The sequence below is a fragment of the Mustela putorius genome, unplaced genomic scaffold (assembly GCF_011764305.1).
Source record: "Mustela putorius furo isolate JIRA1106 unplaced genomic scaffold, ASM1176430v1.1 tig00000145_pilon_pilon_pilon, whole genome shotgun sequence".
In the NCBI taxonomy this organism is placed as follows: Eukaryota; Metazoa; Chordata; class Mammalia; order Carnivora; family Mustelidae; genus Mustela; species Mustela putorius.
The window spans coordinates 13,646,667-13,670,185 of NW_025421294.1; the positions used below are offsets into that span (position 1 = coordinate 13,646,667).

A 23,519-nucleotide genomic window follows, 5' to 3' on the forward strand; every position below is an offset into this window, starting at 1 on the left:
CATTTATATTAACACTCAAAAAAATGAAACAGGTGGATATAAATATATAAAATATATAGACGATCTATATGAGGATACTATAAAACTCTCAGGAACAAATCCAAGAATTAAATAAATGGAAAGATATTTCACATTCATAGACAGGAAAACTCTTTATTGTCAAGATGTCAATTCTTTCCCAATTGGTGTCTAGATTCAATGCTAACCCAATCAAAATCCTAGCAAGTTATTCTGTAGATAGTGACCAACAGATTCTAAAGTTTATGTGGAGAGTTTACATTCTATACCTAGAATAGCCAATATTGAAGGAGAAGAACAAAGTTGGATGACTGACACTATGCAACTTCAATACTATTACAAAGCTATAGTGATCAAGGCACTGTAGTATTAACAAAAGAATAATCAATAAAACAGACTGAAGAACCAAGAAATACCCATATAAATATGGTCAACTGATCTTCGACAAAGTAGCAAAGGCAATACAATAGAGCAAACACAGTCTTTTCAAAAAATGGTGCTAGAACTAAACATCCACACGAGGGGGGGATTAAAGAGCCTAGAACCAACCTTACACCCTTCACAAAAATTAGCTCAAAATGGATCACAAATCTAAATGTACATGCAAAACTACAAAACTCCTGGAAGATAACAAAGTAGAAAACCTAGGTGACTTTGCTTATGGAGATAACTTTTTAGATGAACACCAAATGCATGATCTATTAAATAAATAATTGATTAGCTAAACTTCACTGAAGTTAAAAACTTCTGCTCTGCTAAAATCTTAAAAAATAATAATAAAAACCAGGGTTGGGGGGAGCACCTGGTGGCTCAGTCAGTTAGGCAACTGATTTTTTATTTCAGCTCAGGTCATTATTTCAGGGCAGTTTTATCCAGCCCAGTATCAAGCTCCACTTTCAGCATGGAGTCTGCCTGTCCTTCCTCTGCTCCTCCCATTGCTCTTGCATGCTCTCTCTCTCAAATAAGTAAATAAATAGAATCTTAAAAAAACAAAACAAAACAAAACAAAAAGCTTCTGCTCTGCAAAAGGCAATGTCAAAAGAATGAGAAAATAAGCCACACCCCAGGAGAAAATATTTGCATAAAACACATCCTATAAAGGACTATTAACCTGAACATACAAGGAACTCTTAAAACTCAACAATAAGAAAACAAACCTAATTTAAAAATGGGTCCAAAGCTTTAAAAGACACAACAGAGAGGGGCGCCTGGGTGGCTCAGTGGGTTAAGCCACTGCTTTCAACTTGGGTCATGATCTCAGGGTCCTGGGATCGAGTCCCACGTCGGGCTCTCCGCTCGGCGGGGAGCCTGCTTCCTCCTCTCTCTCTCTCTGCCTGCCTCTCTGCCTACTTGTGATCTCTGTCAAATAAATAAATAAAATCTTTAAAAAAAAAAAAAAAGACACAACAGAGAAATGCAAATTAAAACAATAAGGTACTACTAGACAACTTTCTGAATGGCCAAAATTCATAACACTTGACAATACAGAATACTAGCAAGAATGTATAGCAACAGAAATCCTTACTTATTTCTGATGGGAATGTACATTTACATGTACATTTACAAAAGTAAACCTACTCCTATCATATCATCCAGCAAGCATGTTCCTTGGTATTGACCCAAAGGAGATGAAAACTTATATTCACACAAAAACCTGCACACAGATGTATTTCTAGCAGTTTTATTTCTAATCACCAGAACTTGGAGGCAGCCAAGATGTCTTTCAATAGGTAAATGAATTAAAAACTGTGTTATATCCAGACAACAGAACATTATTCACTGCTTAAAAAAAAAAAAAGAAAAACTGGGCACCTATGGCTCAGTTGGTTAAACAACTGCCTCCAGCTCAGGTCACGATCCCGGAGTCCTGGGATCGAGTTCTGCATTCGGCTCCCAGCTCCATGGACAGTCTGCTTCTCCCCCTGACCTTCTCCCCTCTCATACTTTCTCTCACTCTCTCTCTCTCAAATGGATAAATAACATCTTAAAAAAACAAAACAAAACAAAACTGAGCTATCAAGCCATGGAAAGACACAAAGGAAACTTAAATGCACATTACTAAGTAAAAGAACCCAATTTGAAAAGCCTGCATACTACAAGATTCCAACTATATGACATTCTAGAAAAGGTAAAACAATGTAGACAGTAAAAACATTATTGGTTGCTAGGGGAAAGAAGAGGAGGAGAGATGAACAGGCAGAACACAGGGGATTTTTAGGGCAGTGAAAATTCATTTTTGGTACCATAATGATGGATACACTCATCCAAACCTGTTAGAGTGAGCCCTAACAATGGACTTTGGGTGATTATAATGTGTCACTGTAGATTCATCAATTCCAACAAATGTACCACTCTGGCTGGGAATGTTGATAATGGGGGAGGCTATGCAGGCATGGAATAAGGACATATGGGAAATCTCTATGTCTTCTCAATTTTGCTATGAGCCTAAAACAGCTCTAAAAAAAATGAAGTCTTATTAAAAAAATTTTTGATTTAGGGGCACCTGGGTGGCTCAGTGGGTTAAAGCCTCTGCCTTCAGCTCAGGTCATGACTCCAGGGTCCTGGGATTGAGCCCCGCATCAGGTTCTCTGCTCAGTGGGGGGCCTGCTTCCTCTTCTCTCTCTGCCTGCCTCTCAGCCTACCTATGACCTCTGTCTGTCAAATAAATAAATAAAATCTTAAAAAAAATTTTTTTTAATTTAAAAAATGGTTAAATTGGTAAATTTTATATTATTTTACCACAATTTAAAAAAAAAAAAAAAGAAAACTTCACTGTTACTGCTAAAGACTCATGACCTGGGGTGACCAGAAAAACCCAAATGTCAAAGATTCTTTTTTGTGAGCCCTGGATGTACACTCATATTGCATGCACTACGTTCTGATTTGGCACTCAAATAATTATGGATACCATGTTTTTTTTTTTTAAACAAACAGATTTAGATGATTAAAAGCTAAATGTGAAAGGTAAAACTCTATAACATAGATGGTTACTTCTGACATAGGGGTAAGGAAGAGTTTAAATAAAACTACAAAAGCAAGTCAGAAAGCAAAGAAAAAAATATTCTTTCAAGTACTTCATAATAAAATTTTTGATCAGTAAGGGACATCATGGAGAAAGACAGATACAGAATGGAAGGAGATATTCACTATCAGAAGCATAATATCTAAAATATAGGAGGACTGCCTGTCAATCAACAAGAGAAACAGAACATGCAAAATACAAAAATAGACTAAAAATATGAAGAGGCAACTTACAGAAATGGAAACCTAAAACAGTAACAAGCATATAAAGGAGAGTTAGGCTCTTAATAATAAATAATAATAAGATAAATATATTTTTAAAATGAGATTTTAGGGGTGCCTGGGTGGCTCAGTGGGTTGTGGCCTCTGCCTTCGGCTCAGGTTATGGTCCCAGAGTCCTGGGATCGAGCCCCACATCGGGCTCTCTGCTCGGCAGAGAGCCTGCTTCCTCTTCTCTCTCTGCCTGCCTCTCTGCCTACTTGTGATCTCTGTCTGTCAAATAAATAAATAAACAAAATCTTAAAAAAAATATGAGATTTTACTTTATAGCCAACAGAATGGCTAAAATTAAAATACCAAATATCAATGGAGACATAAAAACCTTCATGTCCAACTGATGGGAGTATAGACTGGTATAGTTATTCCAGAAAGCAAGTATTAAATACTTAGTCAAATTAAGTACACATACACCCATGACCTTGTAATTCCTTTCCTGAGTCCATTACCTAAAGACATTCTCACTATAGCCTAATAAGTGAATAGTGTAGAAATGTTCATCCTTGTGGTGGCGGAGGGTAATAGGAGGTCTTCTCAGTGTCCATCATGGGAATAGGGAGGTAAATAAAACTTGATGATAACGTGTATGAAATACCTTGCAGTATTAAGAAATAATGACATCAATTATCAATTACAAAGAGATTTTAAATGCAGCAGGGGGTGGAAAAGAATGAGATCCTTAGCTCTATTACATTTTTCTAAGTCAAAAATAGATGCATAGAAAAAACAGGCACACAAAACATTTAAAAACACACACATAAAAAAGAATAGTTCCTCTGGGGAAAAAACAGAGTAAGAAATCCCTGACACTCCCTCACATAAATAGCTGGGTCTAGGAATAATTCAAATCATTCAAAAATGTATAATGAAAAAATCAGCAAAGGTAGCATAAGGTCTGTGCAATACAATGAATTAAGTAAGAGGGAAGAACATAACAGCACAATGACACAGAAAACAGTTTTAAAAACTTAAATCCTCTAAACAAACACTAGCTGATTCCTCTCTACGGAAACTTCTGTGCCCAAGAAAACTTCCTGGACCAAACACTCCATAATAGAGCCAATCAGCCAACAAGATGTGTCCATGCACATAAAGTTGATTTCTCATTGGCATTTTTAATGTTCCACTCTAAATACAAAAAGACACACAAGTATCACCAGACTTTTGGAAAAAACCACCCATATAAAAGACACAGACTAGGCCAAGGCCAGGTGGGACAGCAAAGGGCCATGCCTGAACTGGCTCCAGTAAGTAAGGCTTCCCATGCAGAAGCCCAGATTCAGGATCTTTGGGACTCCACTCTGGCAGACACCCATCCAGGGCCCTTGTTGGGGGCAGAGAATGGGTGGAGCTATGTCTACAGGTCACGCTAGTCCCCAAGTGTAAGATATGGACTCTGGATGGAGCCACAGACAGCACTCTTGAACAAACCAAATGTGAACCACGTTGATTCACTGGGGGCCCAGCCTGGACCGGGGTGCCCAAACATGGCAAGGATGGAGAAGGGAAAGGCAAGAAACTGGTCTGGTGCCTACGATGGGTGTTATAGCTCAGCCAATTTTACATCACAGTTACTGAGTCCAGAAAAAGCATTTTAAAAGATTTAAGATGCTGAGTAAATAACGTATGGCAGAGGCTGAGAGGCAGGCAGAGAGAGAGAGGAGGAAGCAGGCTCCCCGCTGAGCAGAGAGCCTGATGCGGGAGTCGATCCCAGGACCCTGAGATCATGACCTGAGCCGAAGGCAGCAGCTTAACCCACTGAGCCACCCAGGTGCCCTCTTTATACTCTTTTGAACTTGCAGTTTTTCCTCCAAATGCATTTTGTATATGATACCTTTAAAAAAGCAATAAACATTAGAAAATGGAAAAAAGACATACTGATATATTTGCATTAAAAATGAAAATTTATGTAAAATATGAGCATAAATAGACAAAACATACACAAGAAGGAGGTATTTGTAACCTAATATAGTCAACAATTAATCAATTTTCAATTAATCAATTGATCAATCAATTAATCAATTTTTTCTGTAAAGAAATCCCAGAGATGAAAGACAAGTGATCTAGTAAAAATACAAGCAAAGAATCTGGACAGTTCAGAGGACTGAAAACAAATGGTTAATGGATAAGAGAATGACTAAATGACATATTTAGAAAATGGGATATGACACAAAATTAAAATGAATCATTTCTGTGTATTTCAACATGGAAAGATCTCATAGTGTTGAATGAAAAATGCATGCTATAGTATAATAAAGCATTGTGCATAAAAGACAAAATAATACTTACTTATAGATACTTATGTGTATTTAAGAATTAAAAGCATGAACTAAAAAGTTACTATGTGTGTCATAATGTTTGCTTCTTGGAAGAGAGAATAGGACTGAGTATAAGAACAATATTGAAGAGAAACCAAATAGCACTTGAGTTTCATCTGTCATATTTCATTAAAAGGAAATCTGAAGAAAATGTTATGGTGGCAAATACTAGGATACTTGCTATCATGTTCTCCAATTTTTCTCTACCTTCAACTTCCGAAAATTAAAGCAATAAACAATGAAAAAAATCAAAGAGGCTAAGACAAACACAGGAAAGAAAAATCCCTAAGGAACAATAAAGGCAACAGAAGAACACCTTCAAATGAAATTTTAATAATCCTCAGAGAATAAAATAAAACAAGGAAATTTCTTAGGAGTAGAGAACATGAATTTCAGACCTAACAGGCCCACTAAGCATCTTGCTCGATAATTAGAAAGTCCACATCCAGGTTCATAATCATTAAATTTTCAATATTCAGAAAATGAAGATCCTAGAACTTTGGAAGAGTTTAGAAAAAGAATCATATACTAGGGACCAGAACTCAGATTATCAAACTTCTCAAGCTTCATTAGAATTTCATGTATAATAAAGCAGTATGAAGTTTTTAGGGGAAATTATTTCTAACTTAAAACTTTACTCTTAATTAATTAAGCATGAAGGTAAAGACATTTGTGATATCTCATATTTATTACCTAACTGGCCTTTCTGAAGATGAAGGAAAACAGACTCAACTCAAGTGAGGAGATGAAAAAATAAATAAATAAACAAAACGGGATCCATGCAAAATGGAACATGATACAGAAAAGAGGTAAAGTTATTAATTTTTAGGATGACAGCCTAAAGAACAGCAAGTCTATACTGGAAGGATGGATAGAGGAATTAAAGATGAGGCTTTTAAAAAAATAAAGCTGAAAGATCAATATATTTTTTAGAAACTAGATGACTGGGTATCTGTGCTTCTGGCAGGGAGTTCTGTGAGTGAATTAGCAATACACAAAACCAAGTACAAGTAAACAAAATGAGGTAGTAAGAGTAATAAAACCAAAACACAAGAGTGAATAATAAAAGAAATGTAATCATAATATATTGCATGGCTCAAATGTGAATGATACATATACAGTCATGCTGATACAGAATACAAATTCGGATCTTTAAGCAAAAAGTGTAGCTATGAGAATAGGAAGGGAAGGGAAGAAGTATGAGAAAGGAAGGGAAGGGAAGAAGTATGAGAAAGGGAACTAAACATTTTCAACTGTAAGCTGTGAACTTATGATGTGACATTTTAAAACCAGGTAACATGAATTTTTTCCACTGAATTTTGCAAGAATGAGATTGTACCCAGTTGACTTAGGAGGGGTTTTATGACTATCATTAAGTAAAAGCAAGACGCAGTATAACAAGATTCCATTTAAGATTATGAAAAGGGTGTTGAAGGGTAGGTAAGCAAAGGAAAAGCAAGACAGGTACTTCCGATACAAAGGAATGTGTACAGGCTTCCAGTTATAGAATGAATAAATCACAGGAAAAAAAGCTTAGAGAATATAATCAATGGTACTGCAATAGCATTGTATGGTGACAGATGGTAGCTATACTTGTGAACACAGCATCATGTATAAACTTGTGGCATCACTATATTGTACCCATGAAACTAATGTAACACTGAATGTCAACTATATTTCAATAAAAAACTTTTAAGAACATGTATATGATAGCCACTGGAATACAATTATTAATGTAGGAACATATGCAAAAATCTAAAACATCAGAATCAACAAACTCCCAATAACGCCTTAATCTGGGGGCCAAAACCTCACATCATTTTCTCTCTTTTGAAGTCTGCAATTTAAGTTGTTTTTTTCTTCCAAATGTATACTTAGGGATTGGCTTAGATACATTCATTAGCCTGATATGCATTTCTCTAATTTAAAAAACAAAGGATTTTCTATGAAAAATATTTTTTTAATTTAAAAAGAGCTACAAAAGTACCTGCAAATTGCCTGATTAGCTCCTTCTGGACATTTTTCATTACCTAATTTAATTTCATTTGCCTAAACATTCAGAGATCTAATGCTAAAACAAGTCCTGGCTTTCAGTTGGTGGCTATTTCAATCTAGTTGCTTGAAGATTTCACCACAAAACAATGTTGTGTGCTTTGGATATACTATAGACCTAAACTTTATTTCCTTTACAAAAACTGGCTTTCAATACCTCAAAGAACAAGGTTTCTCCTGATTACACAATAATCTATGCAAATAGACAATTACTTTTACCTATTTGTCTTTTTTGGCTATTCCAAGTACACATGCATGCATGTGGTTCAGAGAACTGAAACAAAGTTAGCCTTTTTAAAAAATTTTATTTTTCAGTGTTCCAAGATTCATTGTTTATATACCACACACAGTGCTCCATACAATATGAGCCCTCCTTAATATGCACCACTAAGCTTACCCATCATCTCACCCACTTCCCTTCCAAGTCCCTCAGTTTGCTTCTCAGAGGCCACAGCCTCTCATGCTTCAACTCCACCTCCAATTTCCCCCAATTCGTTTTTCCTTTCTTTCTCCTAATGTCCTCCATATTATACCTTATGCTCCACAAGTAAGTGAAACCATATGATAACTGATTTTCTCTGCTTGACTTATTTCACTCTGCATAATCTCCCCCACTCCCATCCATGTGGACACGATGTTGGGTATTCATCCTTTCTGAAGGAGGTGTAATATTCCATTGTATATATGGACCATATCTTCTTTATCCATTCACCTGTTGAAGGGCATCTTGGCTCTTGCCACATTTTGACGATTGTGGCCACTTCTGTTATGAACATTGGGGTACTCATGGCAATTCTTTTCACTACATGCAAAGTTAGACTTTTGCTGGGGTTTCAGCAGGCAGCAATTTCATCAACTTTCCACAATCTGAATTCTATATTAAACCAGTACTTTTAAATGTTTATGAAAGATAAAAGCTTCTTGACAATAGCAAAATCATCTCTTCTAAACTTAACTGCTATCAAGATAATTATTTTGAACTGAAGGTGAACAGGGGAATAAAATTTGCTTTAACCTGATGAACTCTTGCTCTCAAATTCTCTTTCACATTTTATAATCTATCTTTCCACAGGGTTTTTCACTTTAAGACAGGCTTCAGTGACCTGGTAGCTACCTTGACTCTAAAACGTTTTACCTCTTCCACTAAGTTTTGATAAAAGAAACGATATAACTACCTGGTGCCACTGGGCTCTCTCTCTTGCACTACAGTAAAATTAAAAGTGGTAGTTACACAAATCCAGAGACTCAGTAAATTCATAGTAATTGAGATGCAACAGAAAGTAGAATAGTGGTTGCCAGGAACTGAGGAGAGGAGGGACTGGGGAGTTACTGTTTAATGGGAATGAAGTTTCAGTTTAGGAAGATGAAAAAGTTCTAGAAGTGGATGATGGTGATGGTTGCACAGCAATGCCACTGAAATGTACACTTAAAAAATGGTGAAAGTGGTAAACCTTATGTTACATATATTTTACCACAGTAAAACCGGAAAAGATACAGTAGAAATAACACTTCAGGGGCGCCTGGGTGGCTCAGTGGGTTAAGCCTCTGCCTTCGGCTCAGGTCATGATCTCAGGGTCCTGGGATTGAGAGCATCAGGCTCTCTGCTCAGCAGGGAACCTGTCTCCCCTCTCTCTCTGCCTGTCTCTCGGCCTACTTGTGATTTTTGTCTGTTAAGTAAATAAATAAAATCTTTAAAAAAAAAAAGAAAGAAAGAAAGAAATAGCACTTCAGCCAACTTTGGATTTCAACAAAATGAAGACTACTGCTGTGAGTTTAACTTCTTAACCCAAGTCCTACCACTTGTGCCCTTCCCATCCCCAACAAATCTATAAAACATTTAGGCAACCCAGCTAGAAATAAGTGGTGGGGGAAAAAACAGTGGCTCCATTATCTCGACTTGTTCCTCTTATTCTTTTCCAACCTTTTTAAAATTAGTTTTCAGATCCCAAAGAAATTCATGATATCCTGACGTTATCACAGGACTAGCAGAAATAGGTATAATCCTAACAACCTCCCTCTATTGCAATTTGCTTCAACAACCTTAGAGCCTACATGAGACTGATTTCAGACCTAAAGATACCTACAGATTGAAAGTGAAGGGATGGAGAATATTTATCACACAAATGGATGTCAAAAGAAAGAGCAAAACTTCTATCAGACAAACTAGACTTTTTTGTTCTTGTATTATTTTCATCCTGCTTTGGCATCAGAGCAGTACTGGCTTCATGTAAAGCAGTACTGTCTTTATATTATTTGTAAAATTTCAATAATGAGTGTCCTTCATTTTTTTTCAATGTTTGCTAGAATTCACCAATGAAACCATTTGGTCTTGGGCTTTTCTGGGCCGGTGAACTTTCATTCTTCTTATTGGTGTAAGAAAATATCCTATTTCTTGGATTTAAGATTCATGATTCAATCCTGGTAACTTGTGTGTTTTTTAGGAATTATCTGTTTTGTTTTCCTAAGTTATCTGATTTGTTAGTAGTTAACTGTTTATAGTAATGTGTTATCATACTATGTATTTCTGTGGTTATCTGTTATATTGTATTCTCTTTCATTCCTCATTTTGGTTTTGAGTCTTGTTTTCTTAATTAATGTAGTTAAAACGTTGCCAATTTCGGGGCTTTTTTCTTTTTAATCGGTCATTACTTTCAGTGTTATGTTATTGTTTATTCTGGTCTCTTTTTTATTTATTTATAATTTTTCTTTGTTATTTCCCTCTTCTACTAAATTTCAGTTTAGTTTCTTCTTTCTTCTTTTTCTAGTTCTTTGTAGTGTAATGTTGTTTATTTGAATTTTTTATTTTTAGATTTTATTCATTTACTTATTTTTTGAGGGTTTATCATGATTATGAATATCCCTTTTATTTATTTTTAATTTAAATTCAACTAGCCAACATATAGTACATCATTAGTTTTTGATGTAGTTTTTTCAGCTAAAGAACACATTCATGAGAGCTGGGGGCAGGGGACAGGGGGTGGTCTCAACCAGGCTTCATGCTCAGCAGGGCTCAATCTCATGACCCTGAGATCATGACCCGAGCCAAAACCAAGCCTCAGACACTTAAATGACTGAGCCATCCAGGTGTCCCAAACTTTTTTTCTTAATACAGCATTTATAGTGGAAATTTCACTCTAACATCAGCTTTTGCTGCATCCCGTGGGATTTGGAATGCTGTATTTTCATTTTATTTTGTTTTGAGACACTCTTTGATTTGCTGATGGATTTCTCATTCAGCCCATTGCTTGTACAGTAGTGTGTTGTTTAATATTTACACTGGAGAAAGAAAGAACAAACGAACAAACCCTAGTAGTTCCACCTCCTACTCCCTTATTTCAGGAATCCTGACGATTCTCTAGCAGTCTGAAAGCCAAATATGCAACTTCCAGTTTGGGTAATGTTCTATAGGACACCCACAAAATCAAATAATGATCCATAGCACTACACTGTCTCTTTTCTCCCTTCCTCCAGTTAAAAGTGGCCCTCATCCTAAAACATCCAAACAATAAATTCTCACAGAAATTTAACACTCTTTACAAGATGTCTACTAATCTGCTCTTTATTCACTAGATGAAGCCCTTAACTTCAAAAGGGTCCCATCTTTTTGCCTTAACACATACCTGATGATGAAGCTGGAGTCCTGTTAAAAGTGTCTCCATTTGCTCCAGAAGAATACCTATCCTGTAATAAGGAAGAAAAAACTCGTTTTCTATTTTGAAAATAAAAATGCACCACCATAAATACTAGAAAACTTTAATAACCAGGCATTGTTCCAAACAAAACAAAGCAGAGTATCAGATTTCCGGGTCACTTGTTACTTTATTAATTATTCCAAGACTTCACTTTAACACTGAATGTATAGCATGTTTTTTTGAATAACTTATTTATTTATTTGACAGAGAAAGACACGGAGAAAAGGAACACAAGCAGGGGGAGTGGCAGAGGGAGTAGCAAATGGAGAAACATTCTTTCCGCTGAGCAGGGAGCCCAATGCTGCCCCATCCCAGGACCCTGGGATCTTGACCTGAGCAGAAGGCAGATGATTAATGACTGAGTCACCCAGGTGCCCTGAATGCATAGCATATTATCACTTAAAACAGTGATTAGCAAACTACAGTCATGAGGCAAATCTGGTGACCCACCAGTTTTCATGTAATTTTATTGGAACATAGTCACCCTTGTTCATCTAGATATCTCTATGGCTGCTTTCCCACCACAATAACCAAGTTGCAACAGAGATCATTAAGCCTGCAAAGTTTAAAATATTTACCATCTAGCCCTTTATGGGAAGAGTCTGCCAACATCTGATTTAAAGTGGTGATGCAACATGGGAGCTTAAGTGGGTAGGAGAAGAATAAATGAAACAAGATGGGATTGGGAGGGAGACAAACCATAAGTGACTCTTAATCTCACAAAACAAATTGAGAGTTGCTGGGGGGAGGGGGTTTGGGAGAAAGGGGTGGGATTATGGACATTGGGGAGGGTATGTGCTTTGGTGAGTGCTGTGAAGTGCGTAAACCTGATTCACAGACCTGTACCCCTGGGGATAAAAATATATGTTTATAAAAAATAAAAAATTTTTAAAAAAAGTTTATCCACCCATATACTTGGAAAGTATAATAATCATTATTATTATATAAATAAAATCTGACCAAAGTAACACATGAATAAATTAATGCCTGCCAATATATTTTTTAAGCTTCAGTATTTTACATTTTACTCAACAACACCTCACAGAATAAAGTATAGTGGAGAAGGAGAGCAATAGGTAACAGCACAGTACTACAGGATTTTATTGCTAAAACCTCAGCTGTTTTATTGCTAAAACTTGGGTGGCTCAGTCAGTTAAGTGTCTACCTTCGGCTCAGGTCATGATCCTAGGGTCCTGGTATCAAGCCCCATATTGCGCTCAGCAGAAACCTGCTTCTCCCTCTCCTCTCAGCTTGTGCTCTCTCTCATTATCTCTGTCACTATGTGTCTCTCTCTCTCAAATAAATAAGTAAAAATAAAATCTTTAAAAACAAAAACAGAAAACATTTCAATTGTGTTGGGGCACCTAGGTGGCTCAGTTAAATGTCTGCCTTCAGCTCAGATCATCTCAAAGTCTCAAGGTCCTGCGACTGAGTGCCACATTGGGCTCCCCACTTGGCAGAGTCTGCTGCTCCCTCTCCTTCTGACAATTCCCTGCACTTGTCCTCGAGTGCACACGCCATCACACATAAATCAATAAAATCTTTTTTTTTAAACTTCCATTGTGTGTATATAAAGGGAAATAAATTTATGTGTTCATGGTTTTTAAAAAGGAGTTCACTCTAAAATAAAGAAAACAACACATCACTGAGGCACTAAAGACAATACACCTATATATATACATTGCAAGTACAGTGTAAATACAAAGAAGTGGTTCATGTCAGCTTCAGAATATTCAAGTTAATTTCAATCAAACTTGTCACAGCAACAGTTGAAGACTTTTGTTGATGCTCTCAAATATTTTCCCTACTGTAGTCTCCAAAAAATGTATTCGCTATTAATGCATATATATTACATTTGTAGTGGTATATTTGCATTTCTGTTGGGCTCAGAAAATTCAACTTCTGTTATTAATTCAATGCCTAAATGTCAAATTAATGTGGGAATGTTCCAACATTTTCAGTGTATCTTTGTGTTAACAACACCTTGTGTAACTTTCTTCTCACTTGTAATGCCTAGGCTGTCCTTATCGTCATTAACTGACTCCTTACATTAACCTCACATAAGCTTTCTCTACTTACAACAAAACTTACAGAACGCAATTCTCAAATTCTTGCAAATGAAATGCAGAACTCAATAATTTAAAAATGAAAGTTGACCTAAAACTTACAGGTGATATCTTAATTAATAACTGATTATATTAGAATAGTCACATTTCTTCAAATGAATTCCTTTAAATAAACCAAAAGCTAGAGGTAGTGCACTAGTCATACTTATTTTCTAAAATTTCCTCTACAGAAGACACTGAATAACTTTAAAAACTACTATTATAAAGCTCAAGAGTCATCCAATTATTTTCTGAGTTATTAAGAACAGAAAGGCAATACATCATAGTTAAAATGCCTTGGGCTTTTGGTAATTACTACAGTAAAAAGTTGCAATTTATAATTACCATAGACATTAAAACAAATATCCCATGAGATAATTAGGCTTTTAAGGACCTGACTGTGATGAACTGGAAAGTCAGAACACAAGACACAGCATGTTTTAAAAAAAATGTTTTTAAATAAATAAAACATTAAGAAGAGTGATCCACTTTTCCCTCTTTAAAGTGATATTCTGAAGACTTTCAAAAAAATTTTTTAGTGGTCAAAGTATTATTGGATGAAGAAAATCCAAACAAGGGCTGGTTTAAGTGTGATAAAGCTAATAAGGGTAATGAGACACTTCTGCATTCAAGAACTTAAAAACTATTAGGATTACGTGATCTTCAAGCTGTGGAATTTAGTATTCCACATACACAGAATTCAGAAATTCCGAGGCAAAATTTTTTTTTTCTTAAAAGGTTTTTTATTTATTTATTCAACAGACAGAGATCACAAGTAGGCAGAGGCAGGCAGAGAGGAGAAAGCAGGCTCTCTGAGGAACAGAGAGCCTGATACGGGGCTCGATCCCAGGACCCTGGGATCATGACCTGAGCCGAATACAGAGGCTTTAACCCACTGAGCCACCCAGGCACCCCCAAGGCAAATTTTGAAATAAAACATCATAAAAAAAATTCCTAACCTTTCTCATAACCTTGAGGATATTTTTAAAAATAAATTAATTTCATATTCCCTTTAGCTACTGTACCATTTCTCTGCCTCTCTTAAAGTAAAATGTCTACAGCTGCTCTGTCCACTTTCTTATATCCCATTTTTCCTTGGAGCCACTCAAGTTGGGAGTACCCAGGGTAAATCCCTTTAAGTCTGTTTTACACTATGCAACTCTACCCAATCTCAAAGCTTTAAATCCCATTATTATGCAGATAATTACCAAATTTATATATATAGCTCTGATTCTTCTTCTAGGCAACAAATTCATATAACCTACTGACTGGTATCTTTACTTACACTTTCATAGTCAACACAACAATCACAACATTCTTTGTTTTGACCCCTCCAAAGCTTGTACATCAGTTGGATAAATGAACATAATAAAAATAAATAAATAAATAAATGAAAATAAGATGCTGGGGCACAAAAAAAAAAAAAGAAAAGCTGTGCATCTTTCATAGATTCTCCATTTCGGCTAATGGCACCATCATCCATCTAGTTGCTTAAATTTTAAAACCTATGGTACAGCACGGGGAATATACTCAATGGTCTTGTAATGCTATTATATGGTTACAGATGGTAGCTACTCTAGTATGAGCACATCCTAACATACAGACTTGTCAAATCACTATTGTATACCTGAAGCTAATGTAACATTGTTTCAACTATACTTCCATAAAATAAATAAATAAAATTTAAAAACCTAGCCATCATCCTTGATTACGCTCTTTCACTCCCCATACCCAGTCAAGCAAATCCTATTAACTCTTAAGTCCACAATTACCTTAGGTCTCCTTTCCCTCTGTGAGTTCATTTTCTACCACTCTTGTCTTATCTCACTGTATTTAGCCATACTATCTGTAGTGGGCTGAAAAATGGCTACCTAAAGACATTAAGTAATAAACCCTGAAACTTGTAAATGTTACTTTATTTGGAAAAAAGAGCTGTTGTAAAGGTAATTAAAACATTAGACTTTGAAATGAGATTGCTCTGGATCGTCTGTGTAGGCTCTAAATGTCACCACAAATGTCCTTATGAGAGACAAAAACAGTTAAGAGACACACATACACAGGCAGCCATGAAGATGGAGCAGAAAGAGATGTAGCCACAAACCAGAAAATGCCTATTACTACCAGAATGCTGGAGGAGGCTATGGATTCTCTCCTAGAACCTGCAGAAGGAAGACAGCCCTGATGATACCTAGATTTCTAACTTCTGACCTTGGGAAACTAATACCTTGTTATGCAATTTATCTATCAGGTGCACCACTGTCCCCAACACCTAATAGGGCTCAATAAAATTTCACTGGATGATTCAAATAAGCCAATTTAGAATTTTCAAAATGTTTTACACATAGGGTTCTCATATGCAGCTGCAAATAATCCATTTGCATTTTGGTGAACACATTTCTTTTAACTTTGTATGTATTCAGTATTTTCACTTCTAAAATATCACATTTTTTAGGTCTTTTTATGTTTTTAAGCCAGTGAATACTTCCATCAACATGGTAAGCTTTTATTTTGTTTTTTTTAATGCAATAAGGTTTTGATCTCAAAAACTTGTCAGTTCTGATACCCAAATCAGTAAGTTCAAATACCCAAATCAATAAGTTCACAGCTGGACAATTTGTGAACCCTGAAGATGCCTCTTCCCTTTCCAATATGGGGTCCAATGCAGATAGCTCCATGTTTTCTTCCCCCAGACCCCTAAAGTCCTTAGCAAATATTTCTTTCATTTTATAGCCAGAATCCCCTCAAATGCAACAGAGTACTGTATCAATTTATATAGAATACCAAGATTTCATTTCCTATTCTAGGTTCCATGTCAAATAAAGCTGACATAGGCTGTCCAAATAAACAGATCAGACAGGGTTGTGTCAAATAGTGTGCTTCATAAAAATTTTAAAATTTAAATTTCAGGGGCATCTGGATGGCTCAGTGGGTTAATACTCTGCCTTCGGCTCAGGTCATGATCTCAGGGCCCTGGGATCAAGCCCCACATCGGGCTCTCTGCTTGGTGGGGAGCCTGCTTCTTCCTCTCATTCTGCCTGCTTCTCTGCCAACTTGTGATCTCTCTGTCAAATAGGTGAATGAAATCTTGGGGAAAAAAATTTTAATTTCAGACAAAGCATGTCTCCTTCTTTGGTTTGACACATAAATTAAAGTCCCAAAATACAGAAAATATTATTCTATATCCCTTCTTCTGACTGATCAGTCCTAGCTAGGTCAGCCCCGTACCCAACCCCAGCTGAAGTCTGGTCTTTTTTCCCTTTCTTCAGCAATTGGTATATGACAACTTCTAAAATTACAGCAGCTACTTCAGCACTTCCAGGGCTGAAGAACTCCAACTCCCGAGTCTCAGATATCACACACATACCCAAAGTTCAAGAGAACTAGCACGTCACACAAGAAAGAGCAAAGAACCTCAAAATTTAGAGGTAACTACCAAAGCTAGGAACAAATGTGACTGCTCTAAGAGCTCACAATCTAGGCCCTAATTTCTGTATGTGATAACATTTTCCAAATAAAAGTTATTTCCCCAAACAAAAACTTTTAACAATCAAAACGCAGAGTGAAATCATCTACCCCATACTATGAGAGAAACCTAGACCAAATGAGGACAGAGTATAGTCAGAGAAACACAGAAAACAAAAGGCTCTCTAGTTTCACCTTCTCTCTGGAATCAGGCAATCTTGATCAGCTGACTAGAAACCAATGGCTGTAAGCTGCTGAACTTCTTCAAAAGGATTCAGTTTCCTCTATCTTCCAGACCTACTTTACCAACATCTCTGCCATTCTCCTCAGCCTTCTCATACCTTTCTATCACTATATTCTCAGGTCCACAGGTCCACTATTTAATTTTTTTAAAGATTTTATTTATTTGACAGAAAGAGAAACACCGAGAGGGGGGACACAAACAGCAGAAGTGGGAGAGGGAGACGCAGGCTTCCTGCTGAGCAGGGAGCCCAGTGTGGGTCTCAATTCCAGGTCCCTGGGATCATGACCTGAGCCAAAGGCAGATGCTTGATGACTGAGCCACCCAAGCGCCCTCCATTATTTAGATTTTAAAGATGAGTCAGAGATCTTTCCTTCAAGCTTGACACCTGGACTTTTATTTGGATGACCATTTTGACTAGTGTCCACAAGTTACATGTATTTAGCAACAAACAAGAATTTCCCTGTTTTCTAATAGGACACACAATATCCTCCCATATCTCAGTGATGATTATAAGCAGAAACTGTTTACAGTCTCTCAGGCTCTAGCATTTCAGCTTCCTCAGTTCTGCCAATTCAGTGATGTCCTCAGTTCTGCCAATTCAGTGATGTCCAAGAGCCACATTTTTTCCTGCTACTTCAGAACCATAGTGTGAATGGGAACAAAGAAGCCTTGAACTTTATTTTCTTATCTAGACAATTATTATAAACGTTGCTAGTACTGCTTAATAAAATTATAATTGTGGGGGCACCTGAGTGTCTCAGTCAGTTAAGTGTCTGATTCTTGATATCAGCTGAGGTCTTGATCTCAGGGTTGTGAGTTCAAGCTCTGCACTGAGCTCCACGCTGGGCATGGAGCCTACTTAAAAAAAAAATTTTTTAATTGTGGGTGGACCAGTTATCTCAAGCTATGTTTGCTTTAATCACAAGAGTATTTGCCTTCTGAAGTGTGCCACCAAAAAGGCAGATAATGAGACAGAAGAAATCACTGTAGAGACTTTCTCTCATGGTCATCTATCAAGAAGAATTCATTACACAGCTAGTAAGCAAATACAGTATACTATTATTCACCATATTCATCCATTCCAACACTCATCCCAACAAACTTGCTTGCAGTGTGCAACTGCCTAACAACTGAGATGTATGGACTACATCATTACTAGATTAGCAAATATTTTTTAATCTCACATTTTGCACTGTTCCACACCCAGGTGGTATACCATCTTCAAAATCTGTATTTAGGAAGTTCCAACAGCTATCAGAACAGTGGCCTATTAGTTCAAAATTACATAAGCATGGGTAACTATTAAGTCTCAAAAAAAAAAAAAATACTGAAAAGTAGTCAGGAAAAGCTGATCAGATATTCTCTAAAATATCAATCCAAGGCTGATCAGATATTCTCTAAAATATCAATCCAAGACAGTTGAGGAGCCAAGACAAATTTTTTAAAAAAACAAAATCTCAGCTGTCTCTTAAAATAGATATTCAGAACAGCCGATCAAAATGGTACCTTTAAATGAAACCAGGTTGAATAGAAGACCTCAGATCTCTCCCACACATACATATCACGTATTCATCCTCACTTTCTGCACTTTTTTTTTTTTCAACCAAGGCAGACAGACAAAGCCACTGACTGCATCATGTTCCTTCAAGTCAACTAGGCCAGATAACTAACTGTTCAACCAGCACCAGGATTTAAGTTTACAGACAATGCAAAAAATTTACAAATTGGCCCCACACAAATGTATTAAGAACCATAAGGTAAAATTAGCATTAACACTCAATTTAGTATTCTTAACATTAAGAAACAAGGTCGGTTACTAAATAGCAAAACTACTTCAAAAAGGTAAACTGACAGCTCTGACAGCCAACCATCCCCAATTTCAGACATCCCACGCAATAAACATGCACAACATGTTACAGTCTAGTGTACTATTTGAAGAATACATAAAGAAGACAAAAAACTCAGACTAAGAAGAAATAAATACTAGGTGATTATTAAAGTTCAAGTGAAAAAGTCTGTATCTGTGAATCAAACTTTGTAATATAACAAACCTACTGAGAACCAGGGGTAAAAACAACATTTTGACCGAGTAATTCTGTTTCTGAAAAAAAGTACTCCTGAATTAAAACAAAAAATAATACTCCTAAATTAAAATGTAGATATTCATGACAACATTACAGTGGAAAGCTAACATCTTAAACTCCCACCAACAGAAAATCAATTATATTATAGTAGAGCCATTCCATGAAATAATATTATGCAACCATAAGAAATTATTTCTAGGAAATTAGTAGTAATATGGAATAGTTAGTGCCAAAGAGTGAAAAAGCTGGAATCAAAACTACTACTATGTGGGCGCCTGCGTGGCTCAGTGGGTTAAAGCCTCTGCCTTCGGCTCAAGTCATGACCCCAGGGTCCTGGGATTAAGCCTCACATCTGCACCCTGTTCAGTGGGGAGCCTGATTCCTTTCCTCTCTCTCTGTCTGCCTCTCTGCCTACTTGTGATCTCTGCCAAATAAATAAATAAAATCTTTAAAAGAAAAAAGGAATATAATCTAAAAAAAATACTACTATGTACTATCACTGGGGGAAAAAAGAATTAACTTTACTAAAAATTTATAAGAGTGTCTGTGCTAAGACTGTTAAGTGATTTTTTCTCTTCTTTTCCCAATACTGTAATAGAATTTTTATGATAGGCAGTGGACCATTAAAAAAAACACACACACATAAAATATGTCATTTCTAAATAAGTTCCAAAAAATGAAAAATGTTAAAAATCATATTATTATCTTGAGTATTTTGAAATAAATTTTACACACAGATCAAATCCAGGTAAAACAAATAAAGTATGTATTTTATATTTTTGTGTGATATAAGAACTTCCACTAAGACATCACTTGAAATACAGTGTTTGTCAAAAGTGATCAACATAATGCATAAACATAAACTAGAAACTCTAAAAGAAAGAAAAGAAAATCAGTTTTTGGAGACATTTCAAGTAGATTACACTTACGCAAAAACAATCCCTTAAAATATTTTAACTTCTTGGGGCGCCTGGGTGGCTCAGTGGGTTAAGGCCTCTGCCTTCCGCTCAGGTCATGATCCCGGGGTCCTGGGATCGAGCCCCACATCGGGCTCTCTGCTGAGCAGAGAGCCTGCTTCCTCCTCTCTCTCTCTGCCTGCCTCTCTGCCTACTTGTGATCTGTCTGTCAAATAAATAAATAAAATCTTTAAAAAATATATTTTAACTTCTAAATATATACATAATATATAATACATACATATACATTAACTTCTAAAATAGAATTTTTTTAAGTCAATTTTCAAGTCAGAACTGAAACCCAAAAACCTACTCCAAGGCCTCTTCTTGTAAATTACAATATAACTCTCCAAATGCCACTAAGGAAAAAGATCTGAAGATTAGCACATTTGAAGAGCAAGGGGCTGATGCCATCTCAATCAGCCTAACATTCTCATCTTGAGAGATAACGTATGGAACCAGTTTTCAAAATTCAAAGTATCACCCAACACCAAATTCTATTTTTCAATTTTCAATTCAAGTGTCTCTCAGACATTCTCAACCACAGTTGTACCAGCCTGCTTCCACCCACAGTACATCCTAAATCATTGACATTTAAATTGTAAATAATATTACATTTATTTTAATTATCAAATTACATATTTTACTTCATTTGAGGGTGAGAGTGCCTCTTCCTCGCTGTCCCTAAGACAGTTAATAACTATCAGATGGAGATAAGCACAGCATACTGAAACAGACTGTGATTTATAACTTTCCCACCACAGTGATTTTTCAACTTCGATAAAATCTATAGCATTTAATCATCACAAACTTTCAATGTTACTACCTTCTCGAAAACAGGAACATAGGAAGACATATGAGGTTTGATTATTTCTGCTTCCCAATCTTCATCTCCCATGGTGGCCTCCAGTTCTATTTTTATCTTTAAAAATAAAAACAAAAACAAAAAACAAACCAACACCACATGCATATTTGGCCTGTTAGATCAGAATCATATATCTAAAACCATAAACTACCATAATTTCACATACACCTCCTGAAACTACTTAACTAGCTGCTGACCTTCCTCAAAAGTGTTTCCAAAAAGAGGGAAGTTTTGTTTCTTACCTTATACCCATTTTTTTACCTTTAAAAATGAGTTGAACTTAATCATTCTAGCAATCTAGCTTAGGGTTTTCCCCCAAACCTGTTCACCGTTGCCTTCCCCGCAACAGCTTATTGGTATTAAGGGCAAGGGGAAAATTTCAACTACTCCTCAAAGATTCCCTCTTCACACATCTTTGTAAAGTTTGAAATCTTTGATAGTTTAATGGAAGAGAGAAGGAGCTGGGGCCAACGCCTTTAAGTCTGGCGGGGTAGGAGACATGGGTTATCCTTCCAACAGTGGTCAACCAGTACTCTGAGGAGCGTGTGTACACAGAAGTTACCGCTGACATTCTCGTTAAGAGAAAAGCCACACAGGCACTGGGCAAAAACAAAACAAACAAACAAACAAAAAAGCCCCACAAAAACCTGTGCCTCCTCTGTAGGCCTTGAGCCCTTCCGGCGTTCCCTTTCCGGCAGGAAAAGGAAAAGCCCCATAGGACGGCCCCAAGCCCCACCTGTCCCATCTATTCTTTGTCTACCCCAAACTCCCACTACCGGGAAGTCCAAGGCGACAGGCAGAGGCCCACACAGAGAAGGGAGGCGCCAGAGCACTCACCTCTCCGCGGCTTGCTCTCCCAGGGTCCTCGCAGGCGCTGACGCCGCTTAAACGGCTGCACGTGCAGGACGCCGTCGACTGCGTCAGGTGCGCAGCTTCAACAACAAATGGCACCAGGCGACGAGAGCCACCAGCCAATCAGAGCTCAGACCGTCGGCGTCACCCCGCCCCACCTCCGCCGTGCGTTCCCTACTTGCTCGCATTTGAGGTCGCTGTGGTCAGACCCACTACCTTGTTTCCACAGTGGCCCGTTGGGCCTGTGTGTACAATGTGACTGGCCATGAGCCACTTCTCTTCAGATTCTTGAGTGGGGTCTTCAATCTGGAGATGCCCTAGATTTTCTCTACACAAGTACTGCACGCCAAAAATATCCACCTCCCTTTTTCTAACACCAGAAATAAAAGGAAGTAGGGTAATGCCCTCCCTTCAACCTGCTGAGCTTTCTCTTTTCCTTTTTCCTATGGCAGTCTGTGGCAGTTGGTCCCTCTGGTTCTTCGTTTCTGAGGCACTTACTTCCCATCTGGAGATTTCTGCTGCTTCAACATATAGCATAGGCCCATAGAGCCAGCAGATTTTCTTTCCTCCCAGTGACGGCTGGGATGAGGATCTGTCTTGCTGTTGTAAAGAAAGCCTGTCCTGTAGAGTCAAGGGTCCACATCTTTGGGAAAGAGATGCTCTCCGATGCAGAACGAAAGCAAAAATTGTGTAGGTCGTTCACAGGCTTGAACCTGGGGGCCACAGGGTTATATCCCTAGGGATACTGGCCAAACCTAAGAGTGACCAAGGCTCATTTCCATGCTTAATCCTCTCACGAAGCAGATACTCTTGTTTTGCCTCACAAAAAGTAAATTTCTCAGTATATATCCATTCCACCAAAAAGCCTAAGAGGGCTGTTTTAAAAGCTAGTTTCCATTTTTAAATTTTCATCATTTTCTGTTCTCTGAATCTTTAAAGAAATGCTGAATATTTCATTCAGTAATATAAATCCCAACATAATGTGACACTCAGACATAGAGGACAACACACTTTATGGGTTTCAGCTTTGTGGTGGTCATCTTTAGAACCACCATTATTGGGCGCCTGGGTGGCTCACTCATATGGTTAAGCATCTGCCTTCAGCTCAGGTCATGATCCTGGGGTCCTGGGATCCAGTCCCACATTGGGCTCCCTACTTCTTGGGGATCCTGCTTCTCCCTTGCCTCTCTCTCTCTCATGAATAAATAAGATCCTAAAAAAAAAAAAAAAAAAGAACCACCATTATTGTTTCTCTCTTCCACCAAGAATGCCAATATTTATCTAGTTAGCACTATTTCCAAGGTGAATTGTTTTCAAAAGATTATATTTAACAAAGATAAAACCAGAATATATTTTAACATAACTGTCATTTTTAATAATTTCTCTTATTAAACCAAATTTTCACATCATACTCTTGAGGAGGCTAGTACCTTAAATCACTATGTGTTCATGGGAGAGCCACCAATACTACCGGAGCTCTGAGCTTGTAAAAAGGAGTTTTCTAACATATTTTAACTCACTTTGAATTGATTGTTATTCTTTCAAAAATTTTTATGTCATAGGAAAAAATTAAG

General features: G+C 37.1%; 1 protein-coding gene across 2 annotated transcripts in view; it reads right to left on the reverse strand.

Annotated features, from left to right (window-relative positions):
- The window catches only part of DDX4 (DEAD-box helicase 4), a 74,368-nt gene extending 52,292 nt beyond the window's left edge, over positions 1 to 22,076 (reverse strand). For both annotated transcript variants that reach the window (XM_004744643.2, XM_004744642.2), the window contains exons 1-3: positions 21,931 to 22,076; positions 21,055 to 21,150; positions 11,306 to 11,366 (exon numbers count right to left, since the gene is read on the reverse strand). In XM_004744643.2, the coding sequence (XP_004744700.1) occupies positions 11,306 to 11,366; positions 21,055 to 21,126 (133 nt within the window). In that variant the 5' untranslated portion in view covers positions 21,127 to 21,150; positions 21,931 to 22,076. The remainder of the gene's footprint in view (positions 1 to 11,305; positions 11,367 to 21,054; positions 21,151 to 21,930) is intronic.
- Between the last annotated feature and the right edge of the window lie 1,443 nt (positions 22,077 to 23,519).